The 19269-nt window shown below is 42.2% G+C and overlaps 1 protein-coding gene across 2 annotated transcripts in view; it reads right to left on the bottom strand.

The window, feature by feature from the left end:
* si:ch211-210p4.6 (malignant fibrous histiocytoma-amplified sequence 1 homolog) overlaps window positions 1–19269 on the bottom strand; it is a 77595-nt gene that overhangs the window by 9051 nt on the left and 49275 nt on the right. Inside the window, exons 8-10 of one of the 2 annotated variants that reach the window (XM_039744492.1) lie at window positions 11601–11769; window positions 5389–5456; window positions 2514–2626 (exon numbers count right to left, since the gene is read on the bottom strand). In XM_039744492.1, the coding sequence (XP_039600426.1) occupies window positions 2514–2626; window positions 5389–5456; window positions 11601–11769 (350 nt within the window). The remainder of the gene's footprint in view (window positions 1–2513; window positions 2627–5388; window positions 5457–11600; window positions 11770–19269) is intronic. The other variant, XM_039744500.1, reaches the window with a different exon arrangement.

Raw genomic sequence — 19269 nt, 5'->3', positions numbered from 1 at the left:
AATGGGGGGTAGTAGTAAAGTTTGAGAAGTAACTTTTTTTTTAAGAAAAAGGAGCAATGTTTGGTATACTTAATTTTTATTTTACAGATTTGTATATTAGTTATTTACTGTATTAAAAAGAAGTGATTCAGTTTTTATAGTGAGTGTGTTATCTTTATTGGGGGGTGATGGGACAAACTAATTTAATTTTTCCACTAATCCAGCATTTATGAATTCTATATTAAGTTTTAAAGCTGTTTTTCTGCAACATTGAGGTTCTATTGTATTGTGTGTGTGTGTGTGAACACAGTACAGTATCTTCTTCTTCTTTCAGCTGCTCCTGTTAGGGGTTGCCACCGCGGATCATCTTCTTCCATATCTTTTTGTCCTCGTCATCTTGCTCTGTCACACTCATCACCTGCATGTCTTCTCTCATCACATCCTTAATCCTTTTCTGAGGCATTCCTCTTTTCCTCTTCCCTGGCAGCTCTATCCTTGGCATCCTTCTCCCAATAACCATACCAATGCAATCTCGCCTCTCTGACTTTGTCTCCCAAACGTCCCACCTGAGCTGACCCTCTAATGTCCTCATTTCTAATTCTGTCCATCCTCGTCACACCCAATGCAAATCTTAGCATCTTTAACTCTACCACCTCCAGCTCTGTCTCATATGCAGTTGTTAAGACAAGGCGCATACTTCATTGCGATTATTAAGTTTAATTGTAGAGTGATCCCCCGCCTATTGTGGAAGTTACGTTCTAGACCCATCAGCAATAGGTGAAAATCCGTGATATAGAAAGACCATATAATAGTTTAAGCCTTAAAATACCCCTCCGATACGCTTTAAACAGACGTAAACTTATTAAAACACACTTTGTACACACATATGATATGTGGCTGTCGGGCTAAGGATATGAGTAACAATAATAATATAATAATAATAATGTAGTGTACAGTCAATTCATTCAAGCCGTAATGGCGAGCAACGTCCACGTAACGCTTTCCTTCCCGAAGTATATCCAATAGTTTTACCATCTCCTGAATGGTCAAGGTCTTCCTCTGGCACTTAGGTTCACTACTACCAGAAAGCTTAGTAGATGCAGGACATGCAGCCATCGTAGGGCTTTAAACAAAACGAAAAGTTCACAAAAAGTTTGCTCACAACAATCGGACCACAAGCAAGGTGTGCGATACGCAGAGAACTGAGATGCGTCGGGGAGCCACGCTCAATGTTCTTGCAAGATTACACCACGTTAGCAGCAGCCAATCAGAGCACAAGAGAATGAAAATCCCACTCTGATTGGTTGAGTCTCCTCTTTCAGCCAATAACAGGCCTTGTAAGAAATCATCTGGGTACTGTAATGCGAAACTCTTTGTTTGTTGTAGTGTACATTGTATGTATATTTAATGATTTACTATATTGCTTAAATGTTAGATATGTTCCACAGAAAAATCCATGATATAGCGGGGCGCAATAGCTGAACTGCAATATAGTGGGGGAATCACTGGAATTGCACCATGCAGTCCCTACATTGATGGATTGAAGGCAGTAACCACAGATGTCCACATGACCATCATCGTCAAATTCTTTCATGTGAAGACTGAAAATCATGAGGACTGATTTGCATCATTTATTTTAGGTAGAATGCCCAGTGGGGACTGGGTGGTCTCTTGACCTTGGAACTCATTTTTCTCTCCGGCCAGTCTGTATGTCTTGCTTTATCTGTCCTCCTGGTCATCTGATCTTAGTTTATTCATTTTTTGATTAGTATGCCTAATTTTATTTTTTTCTTTTTCTTTATTTTCTTTCTTCATCTTGAAAATCACTTTGATCTACACCATTCGTATGAAAATGTGTTATAGAAATAAATGCTGTTGTTGGTGTCTTCCTGCTGTATGAGGATTGGTTGTCGCCCTTCGAAGAAAGGAGCGCTCCTGATCCCATCACACGTCATCGTCAGGAAATCCCAGTAGGACTGATCTTTACATTCACATACAGTGAGATGATCTCTGGACTATCTATCTCCATAATTTCATTACATCAGTTGCCATTTTTTTATGGACTTCACCGTGTGTGGTTTTTGTTATTGTTTTGTTGTTGAATTTGTGTTTGTTGTATAATCGCCAGAAAGGAACTGGGGTGGGATCGTTGTAATTTGTGTAGTTATATTTTGTTTATTATTGTTTAATTCATTCTTTAATTTTTTTGTTTTATTGCCATTTGCTTATTGTCTCTGTGAAGGAGTGTGTGTGACTTCGGGCCAAGGCAAGGTGCGTTCCTGGGATTCCCACCGATAAATAAATATATCACCGTCATCAGGCGGTGTGAATCTGAGCTTTTTTAGTCCGCTACACTTTTATACCTACCTCATCTGTCTGCTCATCCGGTTACGTTATCGACGGTGTTGGGTTCAAGAGTCTCCCAAACAATACAGTAGTGTGAGTATGGAGCAGGACCCGCACTGTCACAGTAAACTGTGGAATAATCTCCTACCTCTCTAAGGATTCTTCATGATAACAAACAAAAGAATTACCTGATCTTTCACATCAATAGTATTGTTGGTTCCAATGGAAATGTTTCCAGTAGCATTGATGTTGTAGACATTCGGGCTCCTTGCTTCTTTAGTTCTTCTTCTGCAACTTTCAGCTTTAAAATAAAATTGTTCAAAATGCAAATTAGTCAGAGCATCAGAAAATAATTTGAGGCTTCAACCTCGCACAGCATTTCCCATTCTCCAGATCTCAACATGGAGATTTCTGGAAGGTCACCAAAGTGATACCTGCAACTCCTCCGCTTGAGTCGTGCTTGCAGAACTGTCTCTGTGAAGGAAGGTTTGCTAACGTTTGTGTCTAATATCCCCCGAGCCATTCGTCATGTGCTCCATTTTGGAGAACTGATTTTAAAGGAACAACGACTGCTCCTCACCTACCCTCTACAGGGTGGTCCAGATCTCATTATGCAGATCCAGATCGTCTGGATGACTTATTTATGCAGGGATGATTCCAGTTCGGTGCAAAGACGATTCGTCATGTCGTCAGTTTGCACACTTCTCATTTTCTATGTAATAAACTTAATAAGTTATAGCGTAATGAAAATTGCATAATTAGATCTGGACCACCCTATATATAATCCGATGCCTCAATCATGTCCCCCACTAGTCTCTTTTTGTTTGGCCAGAACCTGCTCAGTCAAGTAAAGATCTGAGGGTTGGAGGAAGAAGAAGAATTTATTTTGTGACAGTCCAAGGAAGTCTCTCTAGACCTCTGCAATCAAAATATGGTGAGGCAGAGATCAGGACAAGAGGATCAAACTATTTCCAAAGTTTGGAGTGCTCACAGGAGCACAGAGGCCTCAATACTTATGAAATGGTAGATGTTTTGAACCACCAGGACTCTTCCTGAGTTGGCCTTCCAAACCAAACTGAGTAACCAGGATAGAAGAGTCTTGATCAGGGAGATGACTAAGAACTCAATGGTCACAATGAGACAGGAGAAGCTGTCAGAAGAAAGACCACCTCGGTAGCACTCCATCAATCAGATGTTTATGGTAGAATGGCTGGACAGTGGCCCCACTTGAGTTAAAAGGCATGTAAATGTTTAAAGCACTGCTTCTTGACATTTTTGATGTCGTGACCCATTTTTTTTCTATATAGGTGTCTGTGATACCCCATGGTGGGGGAGAGGCCCCCTGTGGTACAGTAAATCGAGCTCCATCATCAGAACTTGGGTGTAGGGTTGGGGACAGCACATATCCCTTGCAGAATCAAGAGCGATCATCTGAATGGGGGGAAGAGCATTGGTTCCTTCTTGGGAGATGGTCGGCGATTGTCAGAGCTTCCTCTTGGAGAAACAAGAGCGATCGTCAGAGTGGGGATGGAGCTTATGGGATCAAGCACCATCATCAGAGTGGCAATCCACCACGAACCACTACACAACTCACTTGTGATCCACCAGAACCCACTACGGTCATAAACAGCAGCAACTCACTACCTACTTTTGGGGCCTATGGTTGAGAAACAATGGTTTAAAGGAAGGGGTGGTTCCAAATTTGAAGAGGTGCCAGTTCACGGGGCAACACAGAAGGAGTAATTCAGCCAATTACAGGAAGGTCCTTGAAGAAAACCTGCAAGTGCAAGCTGGGGCGATGGTTCACTTTTTAGCATGATAATGACCCAAAACACACAGCCAAGACAATTTTCTATTTTTTAGCTTTGAAAACCTCCTGTGTTGCTGCATCAGTATGTTTGGATCATCATCTTGTTGTAGGACGAAGTGCCATCCAGTGAGTTTGGAGGCATTTACTGGAAATTGATCAGATCAGATCTTCATTCACACCTCAGAATTCATTGTTTCACTGTCATTATCCGTTCCATCATCAATGAAGAGAAGTGTGCCAGGACCTGTGGCAGCCATACATGGCCAAGCCTTAGCACCCCAGCACCATGTCTAACAGCTGAGGTGGTCTGCTTTGGATCTTAGAAAGTCCCTTGTTGTCTCCACACTTTTCTCAGGTTCATCTTCATCTCGTCTGCCCGAGAGACCTTTTTTCCCAGAATTCTGCAGACACAAACTGTAATCTGGCCATCCTGTTTTTGTGCCTAACTAGTGGTCTCCATCTTGCTGTGTGTCCTCTTTGTTTCTGTTCATGAGGTCTTCTCTACCACATCCACATCGGCCCCCTGAAGTCTGTTTCTGATCTGTCAGGCAGGCGTTTGGGGGCTTTTTCTTGACCAGAGTGAGGATTCATCTATTATCAGCAGTGGAGGTCTTCCTTGACCTACCAGTCCCTTTGTGATTACTGAGCTCACCACTGTATTGTTTCTTCTTTATGATATTCCAGACAGTTGATTTTGGTCATCCTAAGATCTTATCGATGTCTCTAGTGGTTTTATGCTTGTTTTTCAGCCTCATGATGGCTTCTTTGACTTTCACTGGCACAGCTCGTGCCATCATGGTAAACAATGGCAACTACAGAATCCAAAAGGTAGAAGCAAGCTGAGGTATCTAATGAAGCCATGAAACCCACCTAAGGAATCACAAATACCTGTGACGCCAATTGCCACAAACATTGTGGTACCCAGAAATTGGGAGAACCATGTAGAGAAAAAGTGTTATGTCTTCTATGTGGTGTGACCAAAATGTCTGCAAAAAGTGCTCCAAAAGAGTGCCTCTTGGAGGGGATGGAGACGGTTTTTCATGATGGTATCAAAATTGACACCATCCTCTAATCTACAACAGCTTCCAGTGTGTCCAGGATTATCCCTGTGATGGAGCAGTTATCGTTATACCACTTGGTGGGAAACATTCAAGAGGACAGTTAAAATTAGTTTTAAATTAAATAAAAGATCTGCAGCATGACATTAGCCAACTTCTGCATAAAAGCCTTCATAAGACACATGGCCTACCTACCTTTGGGGAAAAGCAGCTCAGTTTCATTCCTGTGGCCTTCACTGCATGTTGACACCTCACCCTCCGCCCTTCAAAAATGAAGAATTACATCAAATGAAACTAAAATATTTGCAGCACCAAGGGAGTAAGCTCTGCCAATCGATCTGGCCATTAAACCTTCCTCTAGAATAAATTAGAATCACTTTTACATAATGTACAGGAATCTAACTTGGTAATTTGGAAACTGCGTATAACTGAACATCAACATCACATACAAATAACAGAAGGTAAACAAATTACATTATAATAAACAGTTAAAGGTTATACCAAAAAAACACAACCTTTAAAATGGTGCACTACCAGCAATACTGGATTAGCACTACTGGAATTAAACATCAGCTTTCCTCTCAATCACGGCCCCAACCCTTGTCTCTCACAATTGTAAATGTCGAAAAATGTTCTTTTTGTAAACTTCTTGAAATGAAACCACATACTTTAACGTGAACGAGACTTCATGGGGCCCCCCTTATTGTTGCAATGCATGACTGAGACTACACAGGGTCCCTTCCCTCATTTCTTTGACACAATAGGGACAGCACAGTACGGGGGACTCCACCTTATCATTTCAATTGGGAATGCACAGGGCTTGGGGGACCTGCCCCTCTTTCCCTCATCACTTTGACGCAACTGGAACAGTACAATACAGGGGAACTCCCCACCAAAAGCCTTATATCTTTGATGTAGTTAGAACAGCACAGCACAGGGAAACCCTCCACACTTATAACTTCAATGCAATTGGGACTGCACAGGGCATGGGGCTCCCCCCTTATAATTTCAACACAATTGGTAAACCCTTATTTGACATAAATGAGACTACACATGGTCTCTTACCTTATTGCTTTGACACAATAGGGACAGCACAGTATGGGGGACTCAACCTTATCATTTCAATTGGGATGGCACGGGGCATGGGGGACCAATTATTACTTTGACATAACTGACATACGGGCGCTGAGCAGACTCCTGTCAATCATGGAGAATCCACTGCATCCACTGAACAGGATCATCTCCAGACAGAGGAGCAGCTTCAGCGACAGACTGCTGTCACCGTCCTGCTCCACTGACAGACTGAGGAGATCGTTCTTCCCTCACACTATCTGACTGTTCAGTTTCACCCGGTGGGCTAAACGTTTACATTATACAAAGTTATTTTCTATTTTACCTGCATTTAAATCACTCTTTAATTTAATATTGTTTTTTATCAGTATGCTGCTGCTGGAGTATGTGAATTTCCCCTTGGGATTAATAAAGTATCTATCTATCTATCTATCTATCTATCATATAGTGCCTTTCATATCTATCAATCTAGCTATCTATCTATCTATCTATCTACAATTGAGACTGCACACGGTCCCTTCCCTTATTGCTTTGACACAATTGGGACAGCAGAGCATGGGGGACCCCCACCCCTTATTATTTAAACACAATTGGGACAGCACAGCACGTGAGACCCCCCCATTATAGCCGCAGCACAACTGGGACTGCACAGGGCATGAGCGACCTCCCCACCCTTATTGTTTGTCATGACTGAGACTGCACAGGGTCCCTTCCCTTTTTGCTTTGACACAATTTGGACAGTACAGCACAGGGGATGGCCCTTATAACTTCAATGCAATTGAGACTGCACAGGGTATGGGGGGCCTCCACTTATAAGTCCAACACAATTGGGACTGTACAGGGGACAACCTCAACCCCCCTTTGATGCAAACTGTGGTGCATAACAATGCAATGCACCAGGGAGGCTGGATTAAGAAGTTTGGAGTTATCTATTGTTGTTTTCTTCTGAACTATTTTGGTACCATTACAGTCCAAAAGCTGGTAGAGATACTAAATTCAAAATTTTAGTACCAATCCAGCACTGTTGTGGGTATAATGTATATGCAGATGCACATTCATTACACACACACACACACACACACCTTCATACACAATATAAGTGAACACATTATTAAGTGAGGTGGATGGGCTAAATCACTGGTTTGAGAGAGCCGTGGTTGTGGATGGAAACTGTTTATTAGTTTTAGTTTTCGTTGACTCTAAGCGTTTGCCAGAGGGGAGGCTTTGAAACAATTGATGACCTGGGTGAGGTGAGTCAATGCCATTGGTGGTTCTTTCGACATGTTTTATGACACTAGTGGTGTGCAACAGATGGAAGAGCACCAGACCTTACAACACCATGGAGTTTATTTTTGGAGTGGACTGTTGCTGAACCAAAGTAGACAACAATGGAAAACGTGACCCCACTTTCATTTATGGTTTTGTAGAATCGCATTACGATTGGCTAGGAAATATTTACTTCTTCAGTGTAGGTTCAGAAGGAATATCTGCTTCTGAGCATTGTTAGTGACTAGAGTGGTGCTAATGTCCCCACTGAGAGTGTTTGTCATAGGTGTGCCCAAGAATTTGGAGGATTCCACCACACTGACAGAAGAATCATTGATTTCTAAAGGGAGAAGTCGTACTGCTGTTTGTGAAAGTCGATCACCATTTCTACTGTCTTGGCGGCGTTGAGTCACAAGGAGTCAAATCGTACTGCTACGTCCTTGTGCTGCCACACAGCTCACCGCACCTTCCCATTTGGTTCTGTGTGTCTGGTTGGAAGCTTTTTAATTTATTTAAAAAAAAAAAATACAATAAGTAATAACAATAATAATGATACGCTAGCTGTTTCTTTGCTACAAGATTCATAACGAGGTCGCTTAAAGATTTTCAATCCATTCATCTATGAACATGAAAAGCAAAAGAGTAACATGAGGAGAGATCCTCACCACTTAGAATAAAATCCAAATGTAGCATATAAGAACAAGTGGAAATGCGACTAAACAACCAAAAGAAGTGCGAATTCAAGACGCAGTTTGTAGGTGGACACAAAAATACCTCAAACACAGGAAGCAAAGGGTTCTAGTCAGGGGAACCTTATCAGAATTAGGTGATGTTCAAAATGGTGTCCAGCAGGGGTCAGTGCTGGGGCTGCTGCTCTTTTTACTTTCTCGTATGCAAAGTAAAAGGTAAGTATTGTAATTGTCCAAAAATGCGATGGCGAGATTTTGATGAATCTCAATGTTTTAGACCTCCCTGACTTTCTCATATACGAAGTATAGGCAAAATACTGGAATCCTCCAAAAATTCAATTTCGAGATTTTGATGAATCGTTTTAGACCTCCCTGAGTCCGAAAATACCATTTTTATAATTGTGTGTGTCTGTGTATGTAAACACGATAACTTGAATTTGCTTTCACTTAGGTAAACCAAATTTTGCATACAAGTATTAGGTACAAAATGTAGATTTCTATCAACTTTTGGGCTACTTCTGCTAAGCCGGTAGTGGTACTTTACCTTTTATTCACACAACTGCAGAGTCTGATTTATTTAACTTTACTTTTATAAAAATTGTTCAATGTCTCATCTGGAGAACAAGAACTGTTATGCCAGGCTGCTGTTTGTGGACTACAGCTCTGCATTTAACACCGTCATTCCATCCCAACTCATCGCTAAACTCCTGGATCTGGGGCTTAGCTCTTCACCTTGCAGCTGGGTACTGGACTTTCTCACCGGCAGACCTCAGCAAGTGTGTATTGGTGGAAAAACCTTCTTCATCATCACCATCAACGCTGGCACCCCGCAGGTGAGCCCGCTGCTTTACTCTCTCTATACCCACGACTGTGTAGCTAAGTACAGCTCTAACACCATCCTCAAGTTTGCTGACAATACCACTGTAATAGGTCTGATCAGCGAGGACGATGAGATGGCCTACAGAGAGGAGGTCAGACTCCTGGCAGAATGGTGTCAGGACAACAACCTCACCCTCAGTGTTAACAAAACTAAGGAGATGATTGTGGATTTCTGCAAACAGGCAACAGAGCACAGCCCCATCTACATCGGAGGTGAGGCTGAGGAGCAGGTCAGCAGCTTTAGGTTCCTCGGAGTCCCCCTCACTGATGACCTTAAATGGTCAAGTCACACTGCGGCAGTAGTCAAGAAAGCCCAACAATGCCTCTACTTCCTCAGAAGACTGAGTAAAGCCCGGATGTCCCCCACAACCCTGTGCAGATTCTACAGGTGTACTGTGGAGTCCATCCTGACAGGAGGCATCACATCCTGGTACAGCAACTGCTCAGTTCAGGACTGCAGAGCTCTGCAGCGGGTGGTAAACACAGCACAGCAGATCACGGGCACACAGCTCCCCGCGATCCATGACATCCACACTACACGCTGTCTCAGGAAAGTGAACCGTATCAGGCGGGACCCCAGCCACCCCGCACTGTCACTTTTCAACCTCCTTCCATCTGGGAAGCGACTAAAGTCCATTCGGACGCACACCTCCAGGTACAGGAACAGTTTCTACCCAACTGCAATCAGACTCATGAACAATAAGTAACCTTGTGTCACCTCCACTGCTACCTGCACATACACTTCTGCCACTGTCTCTATTTATTCCTAGGATTCTGGTTTTATTTATTTACTTATTTATATTCATTATTTATTGTGTGTTGGTTGTTTTTTTTTTTTGATTATGTTCACTGTCTGCAGGGGCACATGCAAGCAAGCATTTCATTGTACTTGTACACATGACAATACAGAATTGAAACTGAAATATTATTTTGATTTGATTTGTGGTTAATTGTTTTTAACATACATAACATAAAAATATAACTATTGTCTTGCAGTTTACTTCTCAAATATCCATCAGTAGGCGTTGTGCCCTAGGAGCCAAGATACCCGAACTATTCCATAACATTTCAGTAATTATTTACCGCTCTGTTGCTGATCTTTCTGATCATAAAAAAGGTCATTACGATAGCAATTGATGAGAAGAATTCATAATTAATTGCAGAATTAAGGCTCAAAAAGTAATCAGCACGTCGTCGTGTCATAACAGGCTGTCACACACACGTGCATGGGAAGCAGTCTAAGGGCTAAGACAGGAGTAAGACGCAGAGTGTAGGGATGATTCATTGCACTAATGCCTTTTCTCCATCTTCCACAGACCTCCACAAGTACAGCCCACCTAAAACTCCTCCCACTTATGGCAGCAGTTCACACCCCCTACTAAGTCCATTTCCGCCTGAGGACCCGCCTCTTCCTGCCCTCCCGATCATTCATCTCCTTTAGTCAGTCTTTTTCAGGACTCACTCTTGGATGACTACTTGTTTGAAGTTCTTTTTGCTTCAAGCCTACAGTATAAGGGGTGGACCCCCCAAATCTTTTATCTTGTTTTTTGTCTCTCATTTACAAGGCTTAAGTTTTGTGTTTTCGGTTTTTTCATCCAGCCGTTTTAGCTCTAAACTGTCCTCAAGAATCTGTGACACAAAGACACAGACAGACGCACACCCATCATCGAGATATCAATGTTTTCAGTATCAGGGGACCCTAAAATGTCGGGATCCATCGAAAACAGGAGATCAAAATTTTTAAAGAATCTAAAGCTTTTGCTCCCCCGTCCGTAAAAATTTGAATAACTAAAGGAAACTCGAGCCAAATCAGCGAGAATGTGCAGCCTCCACACGCAGAGTGAACAGGCTAAATTCTGGGACCTTGAAGCTGGGAGGCAGCAGCACTAATCCCTGCCCACCCATTATAGAGATGAGTCGAGGGGCTTGCAGTGCTATGGCGCAACCGGAAAATTTCACACTAATGCCAAGGTTTTTAGTGGCATTTCATTATCCCCACTTTTCAGGATGACCCAATTGCTCCCCAAGCCAAAAGTGTTCTCACATGTCAGGCTCAGATGAGTGGAGGAATCCCTCAAAATAGGGTCAAAGCTTCCAACTACTATTTTACGGGCAATTGCAACTGGGTCTTGTTCATTAACTATAACTTTGGTTGAGTTTTTCAGTGTTATAGAATTACATTATACAATATTCAGCATTATGATTAGGCTCTCCATCCCAATTTGACATTCCCAATTTTTAAAGGATGACACAACCCAAGGTGGTGGTGAGAATTACAATACAAGCCAAGCAATTTGCCAGTGATTGCTCAAGAAGGGGGTAATACTCTGCAGGGTGGGCATTTATTTTTCCTTTCTTTTAAGACTATAAGTACCACCTATTGTAAGGATAACAAATTAAGATAAAAAGTTCAGTCCAGCTCACCATGACCAGGCCAGAGGGCAAAAGGAGAATAAATACAGTATATCATGGAGTTAAATAAAGAAACAAAAGGTAACCTACATGTCCATGTAGTCTGACAGCCCATCCTGATCTGGCCAAGGAAAGTCTTCATGGCAGTTCTTGGTCCGACAGGGGCTCCGGATGCTGTAGTACAGTCCTGGCCACTGCTCTGAGAGTTTTTTGAGTTTAGAAATGATGGCCAGGATGAGGACCCAGGTAGAGTGTAAATCTTAAACAAGAGAAGAATGAAGTAACCTTTATTTTATATAGCGCCTTTAAAAAGAAAACTCTCCGCTGTGCACTTACGTATATATATATATATATAGTATAGTGGGTATAGAAAAAAATCCCCCCCTTCGAAAATATTCCCTTTTTTTTTTTTGCTTTGCAGCCTGAAATGAAAACACACACAAACCAATATTTTTTCCAGCTTTACTCACTCAATATTTTACAAAATAAAAACAAGACATACTGAGATTAATAAAGGATCACCCCCAAACTCAATCAGCTGTCAGTGCCCACCATTACCATTGCAGACCCTGGCTATTGGCTTCCTTCCATCTGTGATCAGTTGTAATGAGTGTGATTAGTGAATCTGATCCTGGAGCATTCATTCCCTTGCTTGGTAGAGCAACTGACAGCAAACAACCGACTACGGGTGGCAAGCCACTTTCAAAAGATCTCAGTTGTGGACAGACGGAGACAAAAAAAATCTCAAAGGCTTTATCAATCCCAAGGAGCTCAGTAAAATCCATAATAAAGAAGTAGCAAGTGTTTAGAACCACTAGGACCCTCCCCCGGATCCGGCCGTCGCCCCAAACAGGATGAAGAGCAAGGAGGAAACTGGTAAGAGAGGCTACCGAGAGGCCAATGGTCACTTTGAAGAAGTTACAGGACTTTATGGCATAGAGTGGTCATTGTGTGCATGTGACAACAATTTCACAAGCGCTCCACAATGGTGGCTTGTTCGGGAGGGTCACACTTCACAAGAAAGGCCACATTAAGACTCGTTTGAGCTTTGCCAGAATGCACCTTGAAGATTCTGATGCCAAGTGGAAAAAGGTCATATGGTCAGATGAGACCAAAATCAAACTATTTGGCCTCAATACCAAATGGTACACCAATGTAGCTCACCATCCACAATACACCATACCTACAGTAAAGCATGGAGGTACCAGCATCCTGCTGTGGGAGGCCCGGGGCTTTCATTAGGGTAGAAGGAAAAATGGATGGGGCAAAATACCGTCAGATTCTTGAGGAAAACCTGCTACCCTCTGCCAGAAAGTTGAAGATGGGCAGAATGTTCACCTTTCAACACGACAACGACCTGAAGCACACAGCAAAATTGGCCACAAAGTGGCTGAAGGAGAAAATGTGGATATCCTCGTGTGTCCCAGTCAGAGCCCAGACCTAAATCACACTGAAAATCTGTGGAAAGATCTGAAGATAGCAGACCACCAACGCTCACCATCCAATGTGACCAAACTTGAACAGTTAAACAGTAAAGAAGAGTGGGGGTCAAATATTGAGTGGGCAAAGCTAATAGAGAAGAATCCCAACAGACTAAAGGCTGTCATTAAAGCAAAAGGTGGTTCAACAAAATGACATTGACATTGGGGGGCTGATCCTTTATTAATCTCAGTATGTCTTGTTTTTGATTTTTTATAATTTTTCCGAACTGTAGCTGTGATATTTTTCACTTGGATGTTATAGGTTGCATTGAGTGTCGATGTCTTAAACAGACTTGACAACAAGGAGAGTCGGGTCTCTTTTGTGAATCATTACAGTGTTCATCGTAGCCAGATTTCTCGGATTTACAAGGAACCGATATTGCAGAACAGCAGCAATCCGGACAGAAAATGAAAAACAATAGGGAAGGCTGAAGGTGTAGAGCATGGGTGTCGAACTCCAGTCCTGGAGGGCCGCAGTGGCTGCAGGTTTTCATTCTAACCATCTTCTTAATTAGTGACTAATTAACTTATTTTGCCTTAATTTTAATTAAATTGACTTGGACCTCTTAACTGAATCTTTTCCCTTAATTAGCAGCCTAACGATAAAGAGACGCAAAACAAGCCACTGTGTGACCAGCTAACCACAGTATCTGAAAATAAAGAAAGGTGGCAGTCTCAGTAAAGTTAATCTGCTAAGGTCACCAAAACATTTTGACTGTGTTCTTAGAAAAACAGACCGTCCACAGTTTTGGAAATGTCTGCTGTGGCAGAATGAGAGCAACAACAGGCCGTGGAATTAAATAACGGGGTTAATTACCAGCAAGCATTGGCTCCTTATTAAGAAACTGGTTGGAGTGAAATTGGTTGGAGTTTCACACCTTAATTTACCTGGTCATTAGTTGGCTCATTTCATGTCTCATTTCTGTTTGGATGCCATTTAATGGAGACAAATCAATTTAGAGGACTGAATCCTTAAAAATAGGACTATTAAAATGAATGGAAAATATGTCAATTAGCAGTAAAAACTGATCATTGATTAGGAAAAGGATTAGAATGAAACCTGCAGACACTGTGGCCCTCCAGGACTGGAGTTCGACACCCCTGGTGTACAGGTACAGTATATGTACACTCACCTAAAGGATTATTAGGACCACCATACTAATACGGTGTTTGAGCCCCTTTCGCCTTCAGAACTGCCTTAATTCTACGTGGCATTGATTCAACAAGGTGCTGAAAGCATTCTTTAGAAATGTTGGCCCATATTGATAGGACAGCATCTTGCAGTTGATGGAGATTTGTGGGATGCACATCCAGGGCACGAAGCTCCCGTTCCACCACATCTCAAAGATGCTCTATTGGGTTGAGATCTGGTGACTGTGGGGGCCATTTTAGTACAGTGAACTCATTGTCATGTTCAAGAAACCGATTTGAAATGATTCGAGCTTTGTGACATGGTGCATTATCCTGCTGGAAGTAGCCATCAGAGGATGGGTACATGGTGGTCATGAAGGGATGGACATGGTCAGAAACAATGCTCAGGTAGCCCGTGGCATTTAAATGATGCCCAATTGACACTAAGGGGCCTAAAGTGTGCCAAGAAAACATCCCCCACACCATTACACCACCACCAGCCTGCACAGTGGTAACAAGGCATGATGGATCCATGTTCTCATTCTGTTTACGCCACATTCTGACTCTACCATTTGAATGTCTCAACAGAAATCGAGACTCATCAGACCAGGCAACATTTTTCCAGTCTTCAACTGTCCAATTTTGGTGAGCTCGTGCAAATTGTAGCCTCTTTTTCCTATTTGTAGTGGAGATGAGTGGTACCCGGTGGGGTCTTCTGCTGTTGTAGCCCATCCGCCTCAAGGTTGTGCGTGTTGTGGCTTCACAAATGCTTTGCTGCATACCTCGGTTGTAACGAGTGGTTATTTCAGTCAAAGTTGCTCTTCTATCAGCTTGAATCAGTCGGCCCATTCTCCTCTGACCTCTAGAATCAACAAGGCATTTTCGCCCACAGGACTGCCGCATACTGGATGTTTTTCCCTTTTCACACCATTCTTTGTAAACCCTAGAAATGGTTGGGTGTGAAAATCCCAGTAACTGAGCAGATTGTGAAATACTCAGACCGGGCCGTCTGGCACCAAGAACCATGCCACGCTCCAAATTGCTTAAATCACCTTTCTTTCCCATTCTGACATTCAGTTTGGAGTTCAGGAGATTGTCTTGACCAGGACCACACCCCTAAATGCATTGAAGCAACTGCCATGTGATTGGTTGATTAGATAATTGCATTAATGAGAAATTGAACAGGTGTTCCTAATAATCCTTTAGGTGAGTGTATATCTGAACAGTTAATGTGTATGTATGTATTATACATGTATCCGCTGTATTCTGTTTTATTTCATTTGACTAGGCTAGTAGGTGGGGTAACTAAATGGCCAGCTTTCAGGACTGACATGTTGCACTTATATTAAGCGCACGCTCCACTTAAGCACATGTGGCGAACTTGTCTGGAGGCCGTGCACTTAAATGGAGTCGACTGTCAAAGGAAAAGGCTAAAAATAGCCAAAAATCTGAAATCATCTTGAAACCCACCATCCAATGTTTGTGTTCTTTTGTCCATTTTAACATTGAGCTGTGAGCCAGTGACTAAGTGGGCAAGGGCTGTGCGTGAGGAGGTGTGGATTCATTTGGACTGACCCCGTGTGAAGGCAGAACCCTCATGGTAAACCTCTGCTGGTTAACGGCCTCCGCCATTAGACTTTGCCTGCTTCTTTAAGTATGACATTCTGTAATATTTATACGCAGAACAGTTACCAAGGGAACAAGGAGATAATGACAAATTACTTTTTATTTTGTTCTTTATAATAGTTTACATATAAAAAGTCCAATTCAATGAACCAGATACTTTTCTTCTGTTTTACTATTTTGTGACCTTTAGATAATGCTCAGTCACAGGCGTGTTAAGATTATACCATTTAATTGTATGTTGATTGGTGAAAACTGACATGCTTCTTGATTGTGTTATGTAAATGAACTTAAGCTATTTAAGACTAGCCAAAGACAGGCAATAGAATAAATTTCTAAATATTTGCTATCTCTTGCCGTCTATGTGTACCTCCTCCACCTCTCCTCTTTGTCTGCGTGTGTCTGAATGTCTCTTCACTGGAGCCATAGCTCTCAAGTACTTTCCCGTAAGCCCCGCTTCTCAGAGTCTGTCGATATTTCTGAGGCGCCTTCTCGCCTCCTGTCTGGTTTGATACTTGCCATCTCTGAAGGTGGCTCACTCAGCGTGCTTCTTATACTTTAACTCCTCTTTGTGATTCTCACACTCGCACCTCCCCTTTCGTCACATCACCAAAGCCAGACTGACCAATCAGATTGCTCAGAGGGACTGGACACACAGACTCTTGTGTTTTATTACATAATAGATTGCTACTTTATAAGATTTGTCAGTCTTGTCACAATGCACTGAGCAGTGCACATGGCTGACTCCCTCAAGCATGTTGTAATAAATGACATCCATCTTGGATTCTTTTACTAATAGTGACTCAAGACTATTTTTAATTTACAGAATATTTTCTCAAAAACTGAATTGGCTCCAGGCCCAATCGACTTATTGTATTGTAAACTTTACTCCCCATATACTACTAAAGCAGTTTCCATTTACCAACTTTGGGCAAGGGAACAGCTTCACTAAAAAGGCGTCCTATGATCGTCCTATATGTTATTCAAAAATAAATAAATAAAATTAACAACAAAAAACAAACACGGGAATGTATTTTTTCCCCAGTGTTTCACAATAATAAAAAAAGAGAAAAAAAATCCCACTCACTACTACTTAAACAGCATACGATATGGAAAAACAAACTTCCAGATCTCATAATGCTACTTCAATTTATTCAAACCCAACAAAACATGTTCATTTTTTTGTACTTACAGTATTAGCCTAAAACATAACATACTGTATACCACAACACCACAACCAACAACACTTAACATGGTTAACTTATACTCAATTTGAGGGATGGCCCATGTCCTTACCTCGCTGGGATGCCCATAAGACAGGAGGACTGGATGAAAGAGCGTGCACAGGGTATTATCTTCCCCAGAATGTTGGATGACAGCCCCCCCTTGTCTTGCAGTGGTGCCTTGGATTCACACAGGGCAGCATAGAACAATGAGATCTTTGATTCAGCCCTGTTGGGTTCTGTGAGTGCCACCAGGGGGTGCTGCAGGGACTAGTTGGCCCTACTTAATGGGGTTTCCATCTCACCCAGAAGTACTTCCATGTAGAAGATAAAAGGAGCTGCCTGCCTCAGATGTATGAGCCAGAGTCGGGAGGAAGAGGGACAAAGCCTGTGTGGAGGAGAGGAGGGGGCAGTGACCAGTGAAAAACAGAGAGAGAAGACAAAGAGTTGCTTTATTGTGCTATACAGTGCTTTTTGCATATACTGTGGCTGTGGTGGTGGCAAACGCTTGCTTAAAAGAGTTTCCCACAAATAAAGACTTGTTGGGCTTTTGTCTTGTGTCCATGCCAGTTTGTGCTGGAGTGCCCCCTGTTGTCCACAACAAACACATCCCAAAAACTTTGTAAAATGAAACCAAAAACACTTCACACAATGAACTGATACACACAAACCACCGAAAGGCGTCTTATAAAAACACAGCCCTTTAACCGAAACTCCACACAACAGATATCACAATGCACAAAAGTTCCTTATACCTCATAAAACCTCACAAATCACCATACATAAAGCCACGTCAATATGTACAACAACAACAACATCATTTATTTATATAGCACATGTTCATACAAATGAAGTAGCTCAAAGTGCTTCACAAGATGAAAAAATATAAAAAATATAAAAATACACAAATACGTAACTCAATAACCCTCTGTATTACATCAAAAGCCAACTGTCAAATTTACTAGTGCTGGGCATTACAATTCACTTTACTGACACGATTATTCCGAACTACCCATATGATCTGTCTCTGTGAATATATTCACTATGCTGATCTGCTCCCATTTCGTCTTACAATACTCTACGACTGGGAACTGATCTGATGTTCATACTAACCTGGCTTATGGCTCCGGGGCGATCACGCCTGAAACTACCAAGCGTTACTGTTTGTGGCTGTGTATTGGAACCTCCAAATCCTGCTACCTCCTCCTGCTATGCTATCTGCTGCTTTGATAGGGCCGTTCATCTCATCTACGCTACCACACCCGCCTGTCCAAATGGTTCCGCTATGCCGTGCTGCTTCTCCACTGCTTTTCAGATAAGTATTGTCAAGTATCATGCTAAAATACTCTCAAGACAAACGCCTTCTTATTAAACAGTTTGTCCCGAGCAAATGGTCTGATTGGAACATCCTCAAAGACGTCGGTAAATATGTACATCGCGGGTCAGGTCGCCACCGCCAGCCTGCAAATGAAAAGACAACCGGCAGCATTTGCTCAGGAATAAGCCTTCCTTCTCATGGCCCTGGAAATACAAGTGTCAGTGTGCCAAATTTACATTGTGTGGAAATAAACCCTGATCACGGCTCTGTGCAAAAGAAGCCTCATTAACTAATATTGCACTGTTTAACTCGAGATCTCTTAATGGCAAAGCATTGGTGCTGTCAGAACTCACCACTGACACCAAACTTGATATTCTGTGTCTAACGGAGACTTGGCAAAACCAAACGAATTGACGTCTCTCACGGAGGCGACTCCACCTGGTTTCACTTTCCATACAGAACCTCGCAGCTCTAGACAAGGAGGTGGGCTAGCGGTAATTATCAGAGCAGACTTAAATATCAAACGAATCCCAATTGACTGTCCACTGTCTTTTGAGTGCCTGGCTCTTAAACTAATAACGGAAACAGGTCCTGTCTCACTCATTGTTCTTTATCGTCCCCCAAAATACAATGCATCCTTCTTATCTGATCTGATTGAACTTTTAACCCACCTAAGCTCTTACTCTCAGAGAATTATCCTTCTTGGTGATTTCAACATCCATATTGACATTACTACATCTAAACTGAGAAATGAATTCCTATCCTTACTGGACTGTTTTGACTTGACACAACATGTTGATTTTCCCACCCACTCTGGTGGTCATATATTGGATCTGATCTGCACTTCTGGACTATCTGTTGCCAACATTTACAGCACTGATTTGGGACTCTCTGACCATAAAGCAGTATTTTTTACTGTCTCACTGCCTTTACCTCCTCTTACCTGTAAACGACAAATTTCTTACAGAAACCTTAAAAATATC

The sequence above is a fragment of the Polypterus senegalus genome, chromosome 1 (assembly GCF_016835505.1).
Source record: "Polypterus senegalus isolate Bchr_013 chromosome 1, ASM1683550v1, whole genome shotgun sequence".
Classification (NCBI taxonomy): domain Eukaryota; kingdom Metazoa; phylum Chordata; class Cladistia; order Polypteriformes; family Polypteridae; genus Polypterus; species Polypterus senegalus.
The sequence above is the reverse complement of the archived record's forward strand: the minus strand, read 5'-3'. Positions and strand labels throughout refer to the sequence as shown.